Source organism: Agelaius phoeniceus, chromosome 18 (assembly GCF_051311805.1).
Source record: "Agelaius phoeniceus isolate bAgePho1 chromosome 18, bAgePho1.hap1, whole genome shotgun sequence".
NCBI classification, from domain to species: domain Eukaryota; kingdom Metazoa; phylum Chordata; class Aves; order Passeriformes; family Icteridae; genus Agelaius; species Agelaius phoeniceus.
In genome coordinates, this window is record NC_135282.1 from 14,252,255 (window position 1) to 14,269,300 (window position 17,046).

At 43.9% G+C, this 17,046-nt stretch overlaps 1 protein-coding gene across 5 annotated transcripts in view; it reads left to right on the plus strand.

Annotated features, from left to right (window-relative positions):
* The window catches only part of MORC2 (MORC family CW-type zinc finger 2), a 48,006-nt gene that overhangs the window by 11,236 nt on the left and 19,724 nt on the right, over window positions 1–17,046 (plus strand). For 3 of the 5 annotated variants that reach the window (XR_013184688.1, XM_054645726.2, XM_054645730.2), the window contains 6 exons: window positions 6,112–6,202; window positions 7,686–7,794; window positions 8,980–9,139; window positions 9,221–9,332; window positions 10,573–10,698; window positions 14,906–14,985. Coding sequence is in view for 4 of the 5 variants with exons in the window: in XM_054645726.2 (XP_054501701.1) it covers window positions 6,112–6,202; window positions 7,686–7,794; window positions 8,980–9,139; window positions 9,221–9,332; window positions 10,573–10,698; window positions 14,906–14,985 (678 nt within the window). In the remaining variant the exon portion in view is untranslated. Of the gene's footprint in view, window positions 1–6,111; window positions 6,207–7,685; window positions 7,795–8,979; window positions 9,140–9,220; window positions 9,333–10,572; window positions 10,699–14,905; window positions 14,986–17,046 lie in introns of those variants that run through there. The other 2 variants (XM_077188062.1, XM_054645731.2) reach the window with 2 other exon arrangements.

Here is a 17,046-nt window from a genome sequence, read left to right on the forward strand (position 1 = left end):
ACTCCCTGGGAGCCAAGAGAAACTCAAAATGGCAGTGACACCTTTCCCCGAGGTGACGCTTGCCGTGGGCAATTGTGTGTGGGGAGACAAAGGGAGGGCAGCCCTCCCTCTTACCTCTCTGGTGGCAGCAGCTCCATCGATGTTTGCGACTGACATGCTCTGGCTGCTGGTACTTGGTCAAGGACTAGAACCTCTGGAAGGACTTCACCTTCATCTTGGCGGAGGATGGCAGGGCAGCCAGCTAAAGTGGCTCAGACTCTGTGACTCCTTGTGTCAGCTGGCTGCTGCTGGCAGCTGCAGCAGCTGCAGGGACTGGGGCCTTTTCACTCATCCTAGCACCTTGCTACAGCTGCAGACAGATGTTGCAAAATTCAGTCTGAAACAGTTTTTGATTATGACATGCACGGTCCCATTTTGTAGCAACAGTTGCTACTGTTGTGAGCACAGAAAACCTACCTGAAACAACCCCCTCTGGAGGTCAGAGAGGAACAGAGGAAAAAAAACCCCAAAGCAGAGCCTCTGCCTTGAGCAAAAGCTATGAGGGGAGAGACGAAGGTCTGCCCAAATGCCTTGACTTGAAAGAGCTTGACACTCGCCTGCTCCCATCCCTGTGGTTCTGATTCTGGCCACACCACTGGGTCTTAAAGTGACTTTCAATTTTGAGCACAGATGGATATGAAATACAATAATATTTGGGTTACTTAGGACAGCTATTAATTGGCTTCTTTTTGACTAATCTTTCAGCTGAATGTTGAAGAATTTTATCCTGATGGCCTGAAATGCTTAGTGAAGAAGATGGGCAGATACTGTGCCTTGCAGGGATGTTTCACAGTGCTATGCATTGTGTATAGAAAATACCATGTAATTCAGGTCCTTTGACTGTCTTGATTCTGGACCAAGGGCAGCCAGGTGGAAGCTCTGTGTGCTGCACCATTTGCCTGTCAGCATGGACAGAAGCAGCTAAGGAGAGTCTTTCATTCAAACTCACTGCATGGAACCAGGGGCTCTCTGGTTCCATCCCTAGCTGTAGGGATATGAGCTTTAATTTCTCATAATGCAGGGTTTACCAGTTTTAAAGATATCCTGAAGATCTCCTATCTGACTTTAAAAGATGTCAGCAGAAAACTTTATTGGACTTTTCTCCCTCAATACAGACTTTGCTTCAACAGAAATCATGGATCTTGGGAGTGTTTTATTTTTGTGCATGATAACTTCAATTAAAATTATTTTTTTTGTACATAAAGCTGACATGTTAAAAAGAATACTTCCATGACTTGCTATATGCTGTTGTAGCCCATGCTAGCATGGGATCTTCCCAAGTCAACTGAAAGGATGGCTTGGAAGACTGGATGGGGCACCATCTGGGGATGATGAGTGAGTAAACCCAGTTGCGTCTGGGCACTTCTAAATGGAGGGAAGAGCTGAAGGGCTCAAGTTAACTGTTCCAGTAACAGTTTGTGTTACTCCGTCTTGTTGCTGTTCTCTTTGGTCTTGTTCTCTCTTGGGCAATTCTAGATTTGTCTGGCAGGCTCTGAAAATGGAGGGGTATAGTGAGGCAGTTGGTCAGATTTGAGTGCTCTGTCTGATGGCTTCTGATTAGCAAGCCAAATGACAACTCCTCATTTCTAAAAATTAGGGATGTTTGTCAAGTGATTCCTGCTGCAGTTGCATTCAGTACTCACTGCATTGGCTCTCTTAATGATCACTCTGGGTTGTGTGGTCTCAAGATCAAAAAACATTTGTACTCAAGCTGGAAACATCTCACATTGTAGTCATGAGTTATCATAAGGTCCAAAGATTCAGTGATGTTACAGGACAGCTCTTTTCAAAGGAACCATCATGTCCTGCAGAGGGGTATCAAAATTATAGAATCTTCTGAGTTGGAAGGGTGGGATTTTGGGGTGTCCTGTGCCTAAGAGCGTTGTCCAAATGCTCCTGGGGCTCTGTCAGGCTTGAGACCATGACCACTGCCCTGAGGAGTGTGTTCCAGTGCCTGATCACCCTTTTGGTGAAGAACCTTTTTCTAATTTCCAATATTAATAAATATATTATTATCCAGTAAGTACCCTCTGCCCCCAACACAGAATAATAGTACTGGTCCAAAACTTTGGCTCTTTTGTAAGGAACTACATAGGAGTCCATAGAAAACCAAACAATAGATTTCATGCAGCACATCACATTTCTCATACTATCAGTGAAATCACTACTTAGGCTTGAAATTTTATCTAATGCCTGGCTCTGAAAGTGCTGCATGAATTTAAAGAATCAAAATACAGGTTGAATGATTCAATGAATCAACTTGTAGGTTGAGAAAGTATAACAACCAGTTTAGGAAGTGACTAGTTTTATTCTTAAGCAATTGAAGAAAATAAGTCTCTAACTGGCATTTTCATCACAGAAGTGCTCAGGTTGGAAAGTACCTCAAAGATAATTTGTTCCAGCCTTTCATGGGCAAGGGAATAGATGATTTAGCACCCTGTCTCTCCAGTGATGGGGGACTCCACCACACACCTGGGGAGGTTGTTCTTGTGATTGATTAAATGACTGACTGATCTCAAAAAGAATTTTGTACTTATTTTAAGAAGAAACCTCTCCCAATGCAACATGTATCTCTTGCCTCTTTTTCATGTGGCTCCTAGGGAAGGGTAGCCTTTGTAGCTTTCAAGTACTGTAGTATTATGATGAGATTCCCCCTGGGCCCTCTCATCTCAAGGAAGGAGGCCTAGTTCTTCTCATAGGGCAGTTTCTGCAGCCCTTTGATCATCTCCTTTGCACCCTGTTCAGGCTGTCTGCATCTTTCCTGAATTGAGGAGACAGAACTGGGCACAGAACAACAGGTGGGGCCTGACAAACACAAAGCTAAGTGGACTAATCACATTTCCATCTCTTTGGCAATATCCCCTGGATACAGTCCAGGATCCTTTTTGCCTCAATTGCTGTTGTGAGACACTGCTGGGTCATACTCAGCTTGTTGTCCACCAGGACCCTTCCAGCAAGGCTGTTCCTCCCAACCTGCAGGTTCCAGTCTGTGCTGGGCTCTTAGGTTATTTAATCCCGGGTGCAGGACTTCACAGTTCCCTTGAACCTCAGACACAATCTTGCTTGCCCACTATTTCAGCCAGTCGAGGTGTTTACCCCCATCAATGAAGCTGGTGAGAATTCAAAAGCACCCCACTGTCAATATCCTGTATGGAGATGTTGAGCAATATGGGGCACAGCGTCAGTCCCTGGGGTCTCTGCTTGTGACAGTCTGTCAGCTGGAGTGAAAACCATTGATGATCACTTCTGAGCATGACCCATGAGCTAGTTCCCTACTTGTTTTGTATACCACTTGCCTGGTCTGTGTCTCCCCAGTTTGTCCAGGAACAGGCTATGTTGAACTGTGTCCAACACTTTGTTGAAGTCCAGCCAAACAACACCCACTACTGTCTCCATATGGACAGGAAGTGCTGCCTTGTAGAAGGTGACCAAATCAGTCAGGTGTTACTTGCCTTTGTAAATCTCTGCAGACTTAGCCCGGTTACCTGCCTTGTCTGGCTTCTAATACTTTTTAAGAGGGCTTGTTCTGTTGCTTTTTGGGAGATTGAAGCAAATATATCAAGTCTTGCTTTTTTTCAACAGTGTTTTTGAAGTTTGGAAGCTCAAAGCAGCTTTTGTTTTAATGGAAGCAGTTAATTAAGTAGTAGTGTTTTGGTTGCATTATTAGTATTTTAGTATATAGTATTTCCTATTTAGTATTTTAGTAGTTGCTTTATTTTTATTTAAAAAATACTGTTTATCCAAGGCTCACAATGGTGAGGAACTGGAACTCCAACTCCTACTTTAGAGTGTGTACACACTTGTGTGCGTAGACAGTGACCCTTGGGGGCCACTTTCAGGGGAGCAGTCTACACAATTCTCAGGAGAAAATGTCTCTTTAACCTTGTTTAAGGTTAAATCTTTAACCTAAACATTGATGTTTCCTATAAAGTTAACAGATTTTTCAAACAAATTACAGGAACATATATCAAAGCGATTTGTCAGTCACTGTCTGTTTCCAGTCATTGCCCCATGTGGGGTTGGTGTCCTGTGTTTGTTACAGTCACAAAGGACCTCACAGCTTTTCCCTTGTTCCCCTATCCTCAGGAAAGTTCAACTTGACTTTAGGCTAATTTCCCCCAGGTCATGAATTAAATCCTGCCATCTTGACGATCTCGAGTGAATTTCTTCAGCTTGTTTTTTCTCTTCTTCGTTTTGCATAGATCTCCCTTCTCTATTTTTCTTGCTGGGGAGTTGGGCTTTTTGAAATCCAGTAACTCTGAGGCACAACAAAACAAAAATAGTGTGACAAAAATAGCTTTAAGTAGAAACACCCTCCAGAGCCTATAAAGAGCTGGGGAAAAAAAAAATTGTGTCTTGATTCTTGGGAGGATATAAATATTAAATCTCTCCTAAAGACAGCTTGGAGAGAGGTGCTAGCTCACATTCCCCTCTGCTCAGTATCACCTTCATCCCTCTGACCTTAAAGAGGAGTCATAATAGGGTGGTTTCAGACATCCAACATTGAGTGGTAAACCATCTGGTCACCTTTCCTGAGAGGGGAAGTGCTTTGGATAATTACTCTTTACCCTCTTTAGGCTTTCTAAAAGTTTCTTAAAAATAGTTACTGAAAAATGTTTGTGGAGCAAAAAGATTCCAATAGTCCTTCTCTTTTTAATATCCTGTATCTACTTTCCTTACCAGGCTTTAAAAATAACACAGTAACAGTAGTTAGAGTAATAATAATTGGATGATAATGGTGATGATCATCATCATCACCACCATCCTTAGCCAGATCTCAAATACAAGACATTCGAGTGTTTTCTTTGTTTGGCTAGAAAATATTACAGTAGGCTGAAGAGAAGGTAGAGGTACCCTTATCCAGTCCAAAGCTGTTTCTGGAATAGCTGTGGAGTTCCATTGAGAACAACTGCAGTTTAGGCAGCAAGGTGTTTGCACAGTTGTTCTCCTGTATTTGTATCTTTAAGTTTCAACTGAAAATGGTGTTCTGACACCAGCTCAGCGATGTCATGTCAGACCAATGGTGTTAGTACTGAATATTTTAATGTAAAACTGGTCAATGCTGATAGGCCTGTGTGTCTCCTGCATGCTGAAATCTAGCTTGTCCATGGGCTCAGCCTCCCCATAGTTGCCTGGTGGGGTGAGTGATGTCTTGTGCTCCCTTATAGCTTGTGTGTATGCATTTGTTTTTAGCCCTCACAGTAAGGCACTTTGTGTTCCTTGTCTCTGGAATTAAACTTTATTTCTCCCAGTAAACTCTGGTGAAATTATTATTATCTCTTGGGGGAAGGGAAAGGAATTTGTCCTAGGGATGACTTTTAACAAAAGTCTTTATCTCTTGAACAATAGAAAGGCTGGAACTAAAAATGACAGACCCTCTGAGCTGTAAAGCCATTGTGTCCTTTCATTTTGTCCTGTGCTAATGAAATCCTATGCTAATTGCTGTAGGACCTGCTTGTGTTGACTTTCTCCCCAGCTGTCCTGCTGCCAGGGGTCCAGCAATCTGCTGCCAAAGTTAGCTTGTGTCCTACTAGTGCTTTAATTAACCAGACTGTTAAGTTCAGCACTGTGAAGAAATAGCAGTGTTTATTCTGGATTTCTGACCTTTTTAATAGTCCTGACATGTGCTCTAGTGCCAGTGCTCTCAAGTGTGTGGTGTCAGTGGGACCTGGGATACAACAGACCCACTGCATCCTAGGGTCTTAATTTATAAGAATTGACAACTGTGATGGACACAATAGATTATTTTTGTGGATTTTTTTTTTTTTCAAAAAGAAATGTCTTCATGCAGTTCAGATGGGACAGTGAACTAGACTGAAACCTAAAACTCTTTCTGTCAGCATCATGGCACCTGTACAGATCTTCTGGTAACATCAGTGCCCTCAAGCAGTATGTGTCTCACAGGGCTCTGTGGTACAGCTCCAGGATGCAGCTTCACCTTGCGCTTCTGGCCTCTTTTCTGGCCTATTTCCAGTGGTGAAGAAGTTAACTCCCTTCTTTATCTAAAAGATGTGTCTGTGTGTGTCTGTACACTGAAATAAGCCTTTTCTGTTCCTCTGTTTCTTGTTGCAGATGAAGCTGCCAGTGTTATCCAGTTTGGTAAATCAGCCAAGCGATCACCTGAGTCCACTCAAATCGGGCAGTATGGAAACGGCTTGAAATCGTAGGTACAACAAGAGCCAGCCTCCTGAGGTTGGGGAGGTCATAGTCCAGATGATCAATGTAGTTTTTGCTCAGAGGTGTATAGCTTTCTTCACAGAAAAAAACCCCAAAAAACAGATGAACTCTAAGATCCCCTGCTTTGGTAGACAGGAGCTCTCTCAACATCTGCTGTAGTTCTCCAGTGGCCAAGAAGGCTCTGTACAACTGACAGCAGTGATTTGGGACTATGTTTGCACAAGGCAGAGGGTACAGGTAAGAGCTTGGGGAAAATAACAGAAGAGCTGGAAACAAAATGGTCATCTCCCTGTTACAGTCAGGCAGCAAAATAGTGCTTCAGCCTCCCAACAGGAAAGTTATCTGGTGCAAGGCAGATGGACTTAAACCATTTCTTTTTGTTCTCAAACCGAACAAATGCAGGGAGAAGGGGAATGATGGAAGCAATGAAAGGAGGGGTAGGATTAAGTGCAGAGGAGCACAACACCGGTTGGAGTGGATTTGCTAGGAAAGAGGAAGAAGTTTGCTGTGTCTTTGGAAAAGTTACAGGTCTTTGTGACTTACTCCGGCTGTTCTGCTTTGTGCTCACCCATGTACCTTGATTATATGCATCCTATTGGGAAATCAGTGGGACTCAGTAACCTGGGGGGAAAAATTAGGGGATGTTGAGACGCTGTCAGTTCAGCTACAGTGCAGGACAGATCCCAGATCCTGACTGTATGCTTCCAGGAGAGATCTCTGTCCTTTCTTAACCTTGAGCAAGAGGTGTACTTTATTGCATCAGAAAAATGCTGCCTGAAGCCCCAGCATATGCGAAAGGTAGGTTGTGGAATTGCTGTGGTATGGACTTAAGGCAGTCTGAAGAGAAATGCGCTGACTTAACACCAATACTTCTTTCGATGCAATGTTCATTGTTACCTGTTAAGGTGTTTTGGATGAGCTTGGTAACAGGATAACTTAGGAGAGTGAGGAGAAGGAAGGGACTGTCCCTTTTTGTGACAACAAGCTGCTAAGCTGCCTTAGCTGAAGTGTCAGTAAGGCTTTAGTTAGGTTAGGAAACGAATTTTCTGTCTCCAGACTGCTGCACTTGATTCTGGATACAGTGAAATGAGGAATGTGCTTGCTTTCTCACTGATATTTCTGCTCAGAGATTTGAAGGTTATTGTCACATCACACCTCAGTTGTCTTTTAAATTTTTTTAAATTTCTGTTTAAACTTTCTACACAGCATGAGTCTGCAATGCTGTGCACCTTTTAATTGTGACTGGTGTTAAATGTTTTGAAACATTGTAAAAATGCCCAGATTGATATGCCTTCTGAAAGAAATGAGGTGTTTAGAGAGAAATGATAGTTGCTGTTTCAGCCTTTCTGCCTAATCTGGTTTTGGCATCTCATAACTGAACATAATGGGAAGAAAGCTCAGTAATGTGGCCTGCATTCTGAACAGTGTGGTGCATCAGGTGTAACACACAGTCTGACCTCTGCCTACAGGGGTTCCATGCGGATTGGGAAGGATTTTATCCTGTTCACAAAGAAAGATAACACCATGACTTGCCTCCTCTTATCACGGACGTTCCATGAGGAAGAAGGCATCGACGAGGTTTGCATGTGCTTCTTGTAATGAACTAATATAGTGAATGCTGCCTCATCTGAACTTGCCTAGCTCTTACAGAAGAGTCTGTCTCAGGGCTGTTTGTGACTCTGGTGGGATCAGGGTATGGTTTTCTTTTAGCATTATGCTGTAGGGCTTCTGCAAAGTCAACACATTTTTTTCCTTTTGGTTTTAATTCTAATTCAGAAGTCTCTAGAGTAGAGCAAGTTTGAAGGGCTTATTTCAGTCACTTAAAGGCGTGCTTATGCTAAGTTCAGGACATGCCCAGACATCTTGCATTTTTCTTTTCTCACAAAATTTGAGCTTGAGATGTATTTAATTTTACTGTGCTGATATGATTTTGTGTAGAGAACTAAAGATGTTTGAAGTTGCTACCCATGGGTCATTAACTGCAGGTGTGTCTTCTTACAGATATTTTTGATTTTTAATAAAAAAGTCAGTATAGTTCTACCTATGAAAAACTTGTATATTTTAATAGATAACTCAGGCATTGTTCCAGGCAAGGTTGATAATTTAAATTTGCACTGGGCTGGTATCTCAGAAAGCATCTTCTGGTATGAGGGAGGGATTGAAGGGTGAAACTGGGGAGGGTCAGTGCATGCTGGTAGCCAGCCCATGACTGAAGCAGGTTGGGAAGAGTAAAGTAAGTCTAATTCCCACAGCAGCTCTGGCTACTTTTTTGGCTTGACCACAGTTCTGGGATGGGATTTGTGTCCTTGATGTGCAGCTGCAGTTTATAATTCTGTCTGTATTTTTACTCTACATGGCAGAAACCACCTTGCTAGCATCCTTTAAAAAAATCAAAGACTGAGGTCCGGATAAATATGAGTGAAGGATATCGAGGAATTAAGCCAGAATGTTTTTTTTTTAGTATTATGAAAGTTGCTACATGAGAAGGGGGAAAAAAAGCCATTGCGTGTGTGAGTAGCCAGTACCATACATGTAACTTGGAATGGTTCACTCTGAGACTGGTATGTTGAGAAGGCTACTCAGAGGCTGGCAAAGAGGGTCTGTGAGTATTTGACAGACATGCAAACTACTGAAGAGCTGGAAAGGCCTCTCCTGATGACTTAGGGGGCTGTCAGGAGGGGTAAGTCACTGGACCATGACCTGCAGGAGGGGCTGACTGGAGTGGGAGAGCCTGAGTCACTCTCAATACAATGGGATTTGCAGGTCATCGTTCCCCTACCCACCTGGAATGCACGGAGCCGTGAACCCCTGACGGACAACATGGAGAAATTTGCTATTGAGACGGAGCTCATTTACAAGTATTCCCCTTTCAAATCAGAATGGGAAGTGATGGACCAGTTCAATAAGATACGTGGTGAGAAAGGTACATGTGGATGGTGCAGGTCACAAGTGAGATATTTGGGGTTTGGTTGGGATTCACCTGGTTGACTTGTTACTTTCTCAGGCACTCTGGTGATCATCTTTAACCTGAAACTAATGGATAATGGAGAGCCAGAGCTGGATGTGACTTCTGACCCTCACGATATTCAGATGGCAGAAACACCCCCAGAGGGAACGTAAGTGTGACTGGTGTAACAGGCCTTGATCAAATTTGGTGTAGGGTTTTATACTGGCTATATACTGTGTACATGGATTTTTTTTAAGATTCTCATTTTGTAGTGAATTAGGGAATTTAGAAGATCTGTAGTTTGTTCTTAAGCTGTTTGGGGTACATGTGTGTCAGCCCATGGGTGTTGTGGCTGTGTTTGGGATGAATGCCTGCAGTGGCTGATCTCAGCTTAGCCAAAGCAGAAAACTCAGTGTCCTTTAGACACCATAAAAAAAGGAGCTCTAAGCTTTATGTTTAATTTTATACACCTATCAAAGATGTTTTCATCAGAATGAGAGCTGGTTGTGAGGCAGTGCTGCTCCCAAATTGCTGTTCAGTTTTGTGGCAAAACATGAGGTGCTGCACAGGTCAGCCTCTGGGGGTGGATAGTATGGAAGGCAGGTGGGGTGTATCATCACATCTGTCAGGGACCACTTCTTCCTGTAGAGGGGCAAGAAGGATGTGCTCAAAGGGCAGCTGGAAGAGCACAGGCCCCTATTTAGAGAGAGCTGAGTGTTTGCTGAGTTGATCACCTGTAGCCTGAAAACAAAAAACTGAGCTGAAATGAGCCAAATGCTTGGTTAAGTCCCAGAGCTCCATGAGCACACCTAGCAAGCTTTACGTTTTTGATGAGATTACGTGCTTCTCCTCTGCAGTGCTTGAATTTTCCATAGGAAGTTTCAGACCCTGTAAAGCAGCTCTGTCTATGTATTAGAGTGATGTTACTGAGCAAATTCCTTGGGGCCCTCTGAGGGTTCTCAGCATCTTTAATATGCCTGTTTGTAAGGCAGGTGTGATTGCCACTGATCACTGCCTCTTCTTTCTGATATTGTGGTACCATGTGTGTCAGTGAGTAGTGCAGGTTCTGAGGCAGCGTACCTGACTCACTGAAGGGTGGAAATGCTCTGAGTAGGTGGGCACACTTTTAGTGTTAAATAGGCCAGTTGATAGCTTTGGCCATTATTATCCAGATGTATTCAAACTTCCTCTTCAGGTTGCAGTAACACGAGTATCAGTTTCTTGTAGCAGTAGTTATGATGTACAGCTCAACAAAGAGTCTGGAGAAGACATAGGTCAAAAAAATTTGAAGAAAAGCTTTACTTAATGTAGTTTCATGGTAATTAAAACAGAAAGACCTTTTCTTTCACCTGTCTGTTTTGCTAAGGGTATCTCTTGGGCATATTCTGAAGTAGATGTCTCTCTTGCAGCAAGCCGGAGCGACGCTCCTTCCGTGCCTATGCTGCTGTGCTTTATATTGATCCCAGGATGAGGATCTTCATCAATGGACACAAAGTACAAACCAAACGACTCTCATGCTGCCTCTACAAGCCAAGGTAAGTGTTGGATCCAGGATCTGTGGGTCTGTGGGACCATTTGGAATTAGAGAAAAGGTGTAGTGTTTTGCTCTCCAGGTGTATAATTCCATTCCTAACCCTAATAGCACAGAATCAGACCATAATAGAATGGCATGTGGTGTTGACATCGTGGGAAGAGAGATACATCGTGGAAAATCGAATGCCTTTGAAAGTTGCATGAGTCATTGGTGCAATTTGGCTCCCTTTCAGAGCAAACAAAGAAATTAAGATCCTGGTTGTATGAAATACCATATTAATACGAAACTGTTGGGTAACTATGTTGTTGTTGTTGAGCAGAAGGAAATACATATGGTGGGTGTTAGGATTATTTCCAAAAAGAAACTAGACCGAGTGCTTTGAAACAGTTGCTTTTATATGTAGCTAATCCAGGTTTAAATAGAGATTGAGAAAAAGCTTTCCCTATATTCCTTTTAGATTTCCTTAAACAAAAAATGTGACCGTGAGCTGGGGTGTGCTGTCAGTTGGCTGAAGGGAGACTGGAAAAGGTTACTGGGATGGGAGGGGAAAGGGAAACCTGTATTTCAGTCTACTTGAGGTGGACTCTCTCTGGGAGCACACAGTCTGCATTCTAGATACCCTGGCATAATTTATTTGAATCAAATAGTAGTAATTTTGTAGAGTATTTGTGGATTTTTTAGTATAGCATTTTGGGCTCACTCAGCCTACTAGGCACTGTTAGCAGCCACAGGCCAGTGTCACACCACTGACAGTGCCTGAAGAGCCTGGCTGGTTTTTAACTTAGGCTTCCTCAGCTCCTTACATGAGACTCTGTGAAATGGCATCAGAAACCTGACCAAAATAAAAGAATGTTACACACCCTCTGCTCCTCATGCTGGCCAGGCCAGTTGTTTCCCTGCGGAAGGCAGGGAACTTGCCAATGTAAATCCTGATTTACTGGGTAGAGAATCTCTGGATTTCTGTATTTTTGACTGTGTTTTATCTACATGTGAGGGCCTTGTGCTGCTTCTGCTTGTGCTGTAGTTCATCAAAAGTACTAGGGAGAGAAACCGGGGGAGACCAGCTCTTGCGAGACTTCTGGACAGGATGCCATCATTGTGGGCGATGCTGTCAGCGTCATGACAATATTAGGTGTCCCAAGTCACCCCAGATGTTCATCTACCTCAGTGTCTTCTTTTTCAAGTGATCAGTAGTCTATTCTAAGAAGCCCCAAGCTGATGTGTGCTGGTGGCAGGTGTATCTTACAGATCTGCTTGTGCCACATCTGAGCAAACTCCTGTAGATCTGCTTATAGTGACAGGCCAGTACAAATTCCTGAACATTGTAAAGACATTTACATTTAAAATCCCCATTCCTGCAACAGAGCAGTAAAGACTGCAAGGCCTTCCTGCAGAGGACAGTGTAAATCTTCTCAGTCTTGTGGCAATCATTGTGGCTTTACTGGGCCTCTCTGGAGACTGTCCAGACTGCTCCCTTCTGGCTGGACTTCCCAATGCCAGCTTTGGGCTCTAGAAGCTGCGTGGCCATCAGGACAAGCCATCAAAGCCTTTACTGTGGGTTCTGAGAGCCAGCACCGCTCTTGGGGTAGATGCGATGCTGTGCCCTGGGCAGGTTGAGGAAGCTGTCTTTTTCCTCAGGAGAGCTCAAATCTGCCTTTGGTGGCTCTTTCTAAAGGGAAAACCAGTAAATCAGTCCACTCTGAAAGTGGTTACTTTGCTTTTACTGCCATAGGTGTAGGGTTTTTTTTACATTTTTCTCCCTGAACCTGCTGAAAAGGGTCACTTATGCCCTCACTTTCCCTTTAGAGCTGAAGCCAGAGCTCACCATCCCCATTTATCTACTAGGCTTTGAGTGCTCCGCAGGGTAATACTGGATTAATCCCTTGTATTTGTGCCAGCATTGTTTTGTGTGTGAGTGCACAGGGAAGGGACCTCCATTATGGTGCTCCTTTGGGACCAGCAAATGTAGCAGTGATGCTCAGCTCTTTAGCATGGGTGTGTTTCTGGCCCAGTAGCCTGGGCCAGGTAAATCCTGAACCTTCCTGGTCAAGCAAAGGGATGGGGAACAGACAGTGGAGGTGCTGCTGCCTTACAGCCTGAGTAGCTGGTGTGCTTGTCTGGGACATCTGAAGGGCTCTTTTCTTTCAGAGGGGCCTCCCTCCTGCTGTCAGTCAGGTTGCCTTTATCTCTGAAAGAAAAGCCTGTACAGTGGCTTGTCTGCAGGTTCCAGTGTTGGTGTTTGTGGACAATGAATAGAAATTCACTGTGGATTTGGGGTATGTAAGTGCCTTTACTGAAAAAAGGTTTTGCAGCCCTTGCACTGTTTTTCAGGAATAACAGCGCATCTCCTGAGCAGGACACTTGTTTTCTGTTTGTCACCACCCATGTTTCTATGGGAGAGGCTTCTCCTCACCTTTCTGGAGCTGAAAACATCCTGGTGGCAGGGGCTGGCTGGTTTTGTGTGGATCTTTCACCAGCCTTTGCACTTGTGTTGCCACATTCCCAGCTTCCCTGGGAGTGGCCTGTGTCTCCTGAAAGATTGCTTCCATCTCTTCCCCGGTACCTGTTGGAGCTTGTTTAGCAATATGGGCTATGCAGATAGAAATAGCCAGGCCACATGCAAGGCCTGTGCCTCCACAAGGACACTCCAAGGCAGTTGGAATGAGTGTCTTGAAGGTCGTGATGGTTCACAGCGCCATCATCTAGGACATCTGACAGTTGCTTACAGTGTTCCCTACAGCAAAGGAGTGCTGTCCCTATGGTCCCCCCAAGTGCTGCCCTGTCTGCTGGGCTGGGCATGGGGAGATAATTCAGCTTTGCTCTACTTCTCTGTCTTTTTATTTTCTCCTTAGAATTCAGGCAGGTGTGGGTGAAGTAATGTAGTTATGCCAACATGTTGAAAGCAGTCTGGTTTTCAGAGTGTACTATCTCCTGGCTCCAGATAGCTTTAATCAACCTTACATAGGTTAGAGATGATGCCACCAAAATCCTGACTCTGTAGCTCCTGACCTGATGAAATCACCAACTGTGATTTCTGGAAGTCTTAGCACCTGCCTCCTTTTTCCCCAGGGAGGAAATCCTTAAAAATAGCAGAAGATGTGTTTCTGGGAAAATGTATTTCGAGGAACGGTGCTTGTGGTATTAATTTTCTAGATTTGGGAGCAAGGGATTCCTGTTGGTGAGATTATGTCTGATGTCAGTACCACGTGTGCTCACCCACAGAAACAAACCTAAACAAAACTTTTCATAAGTACAAGGTTGTTTCTCATAAATCCTGACAGTTTATCTGCATTTGGGGGGAATTTTGTCTCTCATTAGGATCTAAGTGTGATTCCAGTCAGTTGGTCAGTCAAGTGTTACATCTCCATGTGTTTTTGCCTCTCTGTAAAAACAGCATTTCTAGTGGCTTTTGCTTTAGCTAAATACTGGAAAATTTAATCCCATCCATTTGGGATGGGATTTTCCTCTGGGTATATCCAAACCCTCATGTCTGAAGGTGATCTGAGTTCCTGCAGGCTCTGCTTGTCCTAGGTGTCATCTTTCCTTGTGACGTGCTTGGATACATGTTCATGAGCTTCTGCCTCACAAACACCAGTCTTTCACTCTGCAGCAGTCAGTGAATTTGGATCTGTATTTGGCATGTTAGCATACAGGGAAGGTGAAACAAGCTGCTTCATCTCCAGCACAATTTACAAGGTTATGAGTCAGATACAAAACACAAAGAAGTGTCCTGAAACTTGAAGTTCTTACCAAATTGTTGTTCTACTTTGAGATAGCCCTGTGTGAGATGGACCTGTCAGACTGCACCTGTGGACAGCTGTTCACAGGAAAGGTTATTTAGCTGTAGTGGAAGCGTTTTGAGAAGCTTTCCATATATATTCACTCCTCCTCTTTACTTCCGAAGAAATTATTTCTCTAAGTCTTGAGATTTGCGACAAGAATATGGATATATTTCACCCCCACTGGTTAATGCAGAAGAAGAGAGGATATTGTGGTTGGAGCTACTACTAAAATATCTATGACTTAAAAAGATTTTGCTTAGCTTCATCCAAAAATGTCCGGTTCATGATATGTAAACCTCCTCCATTTATTGAATCTATTGGGAGGAGTAGAGTAGCATGTGGGGACCTTCTTCTCTCACGCAGTGATGAAATTTTGATTTGACCTTACTGCTGAGTTTGCTGATTACTAAATTTTGATCATCACAGGATGTACAAATACACTTCAAACCGTTTCAAGACCCGTGCAGAGCAAGAGGTGAAGAAAGCAGAGCACTTGGCAAGGATAGGTGAGTCGTCAGGGTATGCATTCATCTGTTGCTAAGGGGAGGACTAAACCCTTGAATGGTGTGACCTGGGGTTGGCTGCCTCTGGGATCACTGAAATTGCTCAGGAACTGAATTATTGCAGCAACTACAGATGACACAGACTTAGGTTCATGCAATGGAAGGAATGTACATTGTTTCCAGAGACCATTTCATCATCTGAGTAGCAGATGTACAGGATAACCCTTGGAGTCCCAGCAGTTTTCCCCCACTCCAGCAGAAGCCTGGCTGAGCCCTGTCATCCTACAGTTCTTCTCTCACCTTTAAGATATTATGAGCTTTTGGCTATGTTTTCATTCTGCACCTTTCCTGTTAAGGCAGCTAAAAAAGTAGATTTTTATTCTGTCACTTAATGTAAAGAGTCTGGGGTCTGGGTGTACAAGGGAGCCCTGGTTTGTTTGGTTTTAATCCTTCCTGGCATACCTTTTGCCCATCTAATCTTCCTTTCCTGTTAAGTCCTGTAATCCTCAGGGAAAACTCAGTTTGTCGTAATTGATTATTCAGCATATAGAAATCACACAAGCATATAAATACAGCATTAGACTGTATTAGAACTGCATTAAATCTCCAGAAATATAACACAAAAAGCAGCATCCCTCCCTAACCCTTAATGCAAAAATACTATAGTGAAGGAGGAATCTTGGAAGTTGTGATTTATATGTGACCTGTATCTTCTGGTAGGTTTCATAAATCAACTACATAAATCACTTGGAAGCATGTGTCCTCTGTCCTGGTGTCAGAGCTGCTTTAGGCATGTCTGCACATGGCTGCAGGTCATATATACAAGGGATGGTGCCGCATTCAGCCTCTACAGCATCACAGAGGGCAGTGTGATTGTGACCCTGCCCTAAAGAAAAGCAGCAGAGTGAAATGGTGTGAATTGCCATGTTCCCTGTTCCTCCTTTAGGAAGTACAGCCTGGCAAGATAGACTTGGTAAGATGAAGCTTAAACAGATTTTATTGTGTGCCTCAATCCTCATAGGTGAATTCATTTTTACATTGAGTCCTATAGCCAGGGCATGTCTTGAGCACACACTCCCATTGCTTTTCAAGAAGATGCAAAGAGTAGGATTTAGAGAAGCTTCTTCCCTGAAGCAGTCTGTGAGGCTTTCGTGACACTTAAAAGTGGAGTTCAGTGTATGGCACTGAAAAATGGTGTCCATTGTTGTCCCAGTGCTGAGAACAGGTCCCATTGGCCCTAAAATATCACACATTTCCATCACCAAACCAGCCTGGTGCCTTTGGGTGTGCAGGGATCGCTGAACCTGCAGTGTGTCCAGGGGGCCAAGAAGGTGAGTGACATCCTGGCCTGTGCTAGAAATAGTGTGGCAAGTAGGACCAGGGAAGTGATTCTTCCCCCCTGCCTGGTACTCAGCACTGGTGAGGTCACACCTCAAGTACTGTATCCAGTTCTGGGCCCCTCATTTCAAGAAGGACATTGAGGTGTTTAAAGTAAGTCCAGAGAAGGGCAATGGAGCTGGTGAAGGGTCTGGAGTGCATGTCCTATGAGGAGAGCTGGGGTGGTTTAGCTTAGAGAGAAGGACGCTCAGGTAAAACTACCTGAAAAGGAGGCTGTAGCCAAGTGGGGGTAGGTCTCTGCTCCCAGGCAGGTAGTCACAGGATGAGAAGACATAGTCTGAAGGTGCACCAGGAGAGGTTTAAGTTGGACATTAGGATTAATTTCTTCACAGAAGGGATTGTTGTATATTGGAATGAACTGCCCAGGAAGGTGGTGGAGTCACCATCCCTGGAGATGTTTAAGGAAGGACTGAATGTGGCACTTAGTGCTGTGGTCCAGTTGACATGGTTGTGTTGGTCACAGGTTGGACTCCATGATCTCAGAGGTCTTTTCCAACCTAATTGATTCTGTGATTCTGTGAACTGGCCCAGTGCTTTTGGTGTGCAGGGATCACCAAACCAGCCCAGTGCTTCAGGGAGTGCAGGGATCACTGAATGGGCCTGGTTCCTCTAGGGGAAAGAGGGTGCTGAGCAAAGGGCGTAGGACACTGTGGTGAAAACTCCCAG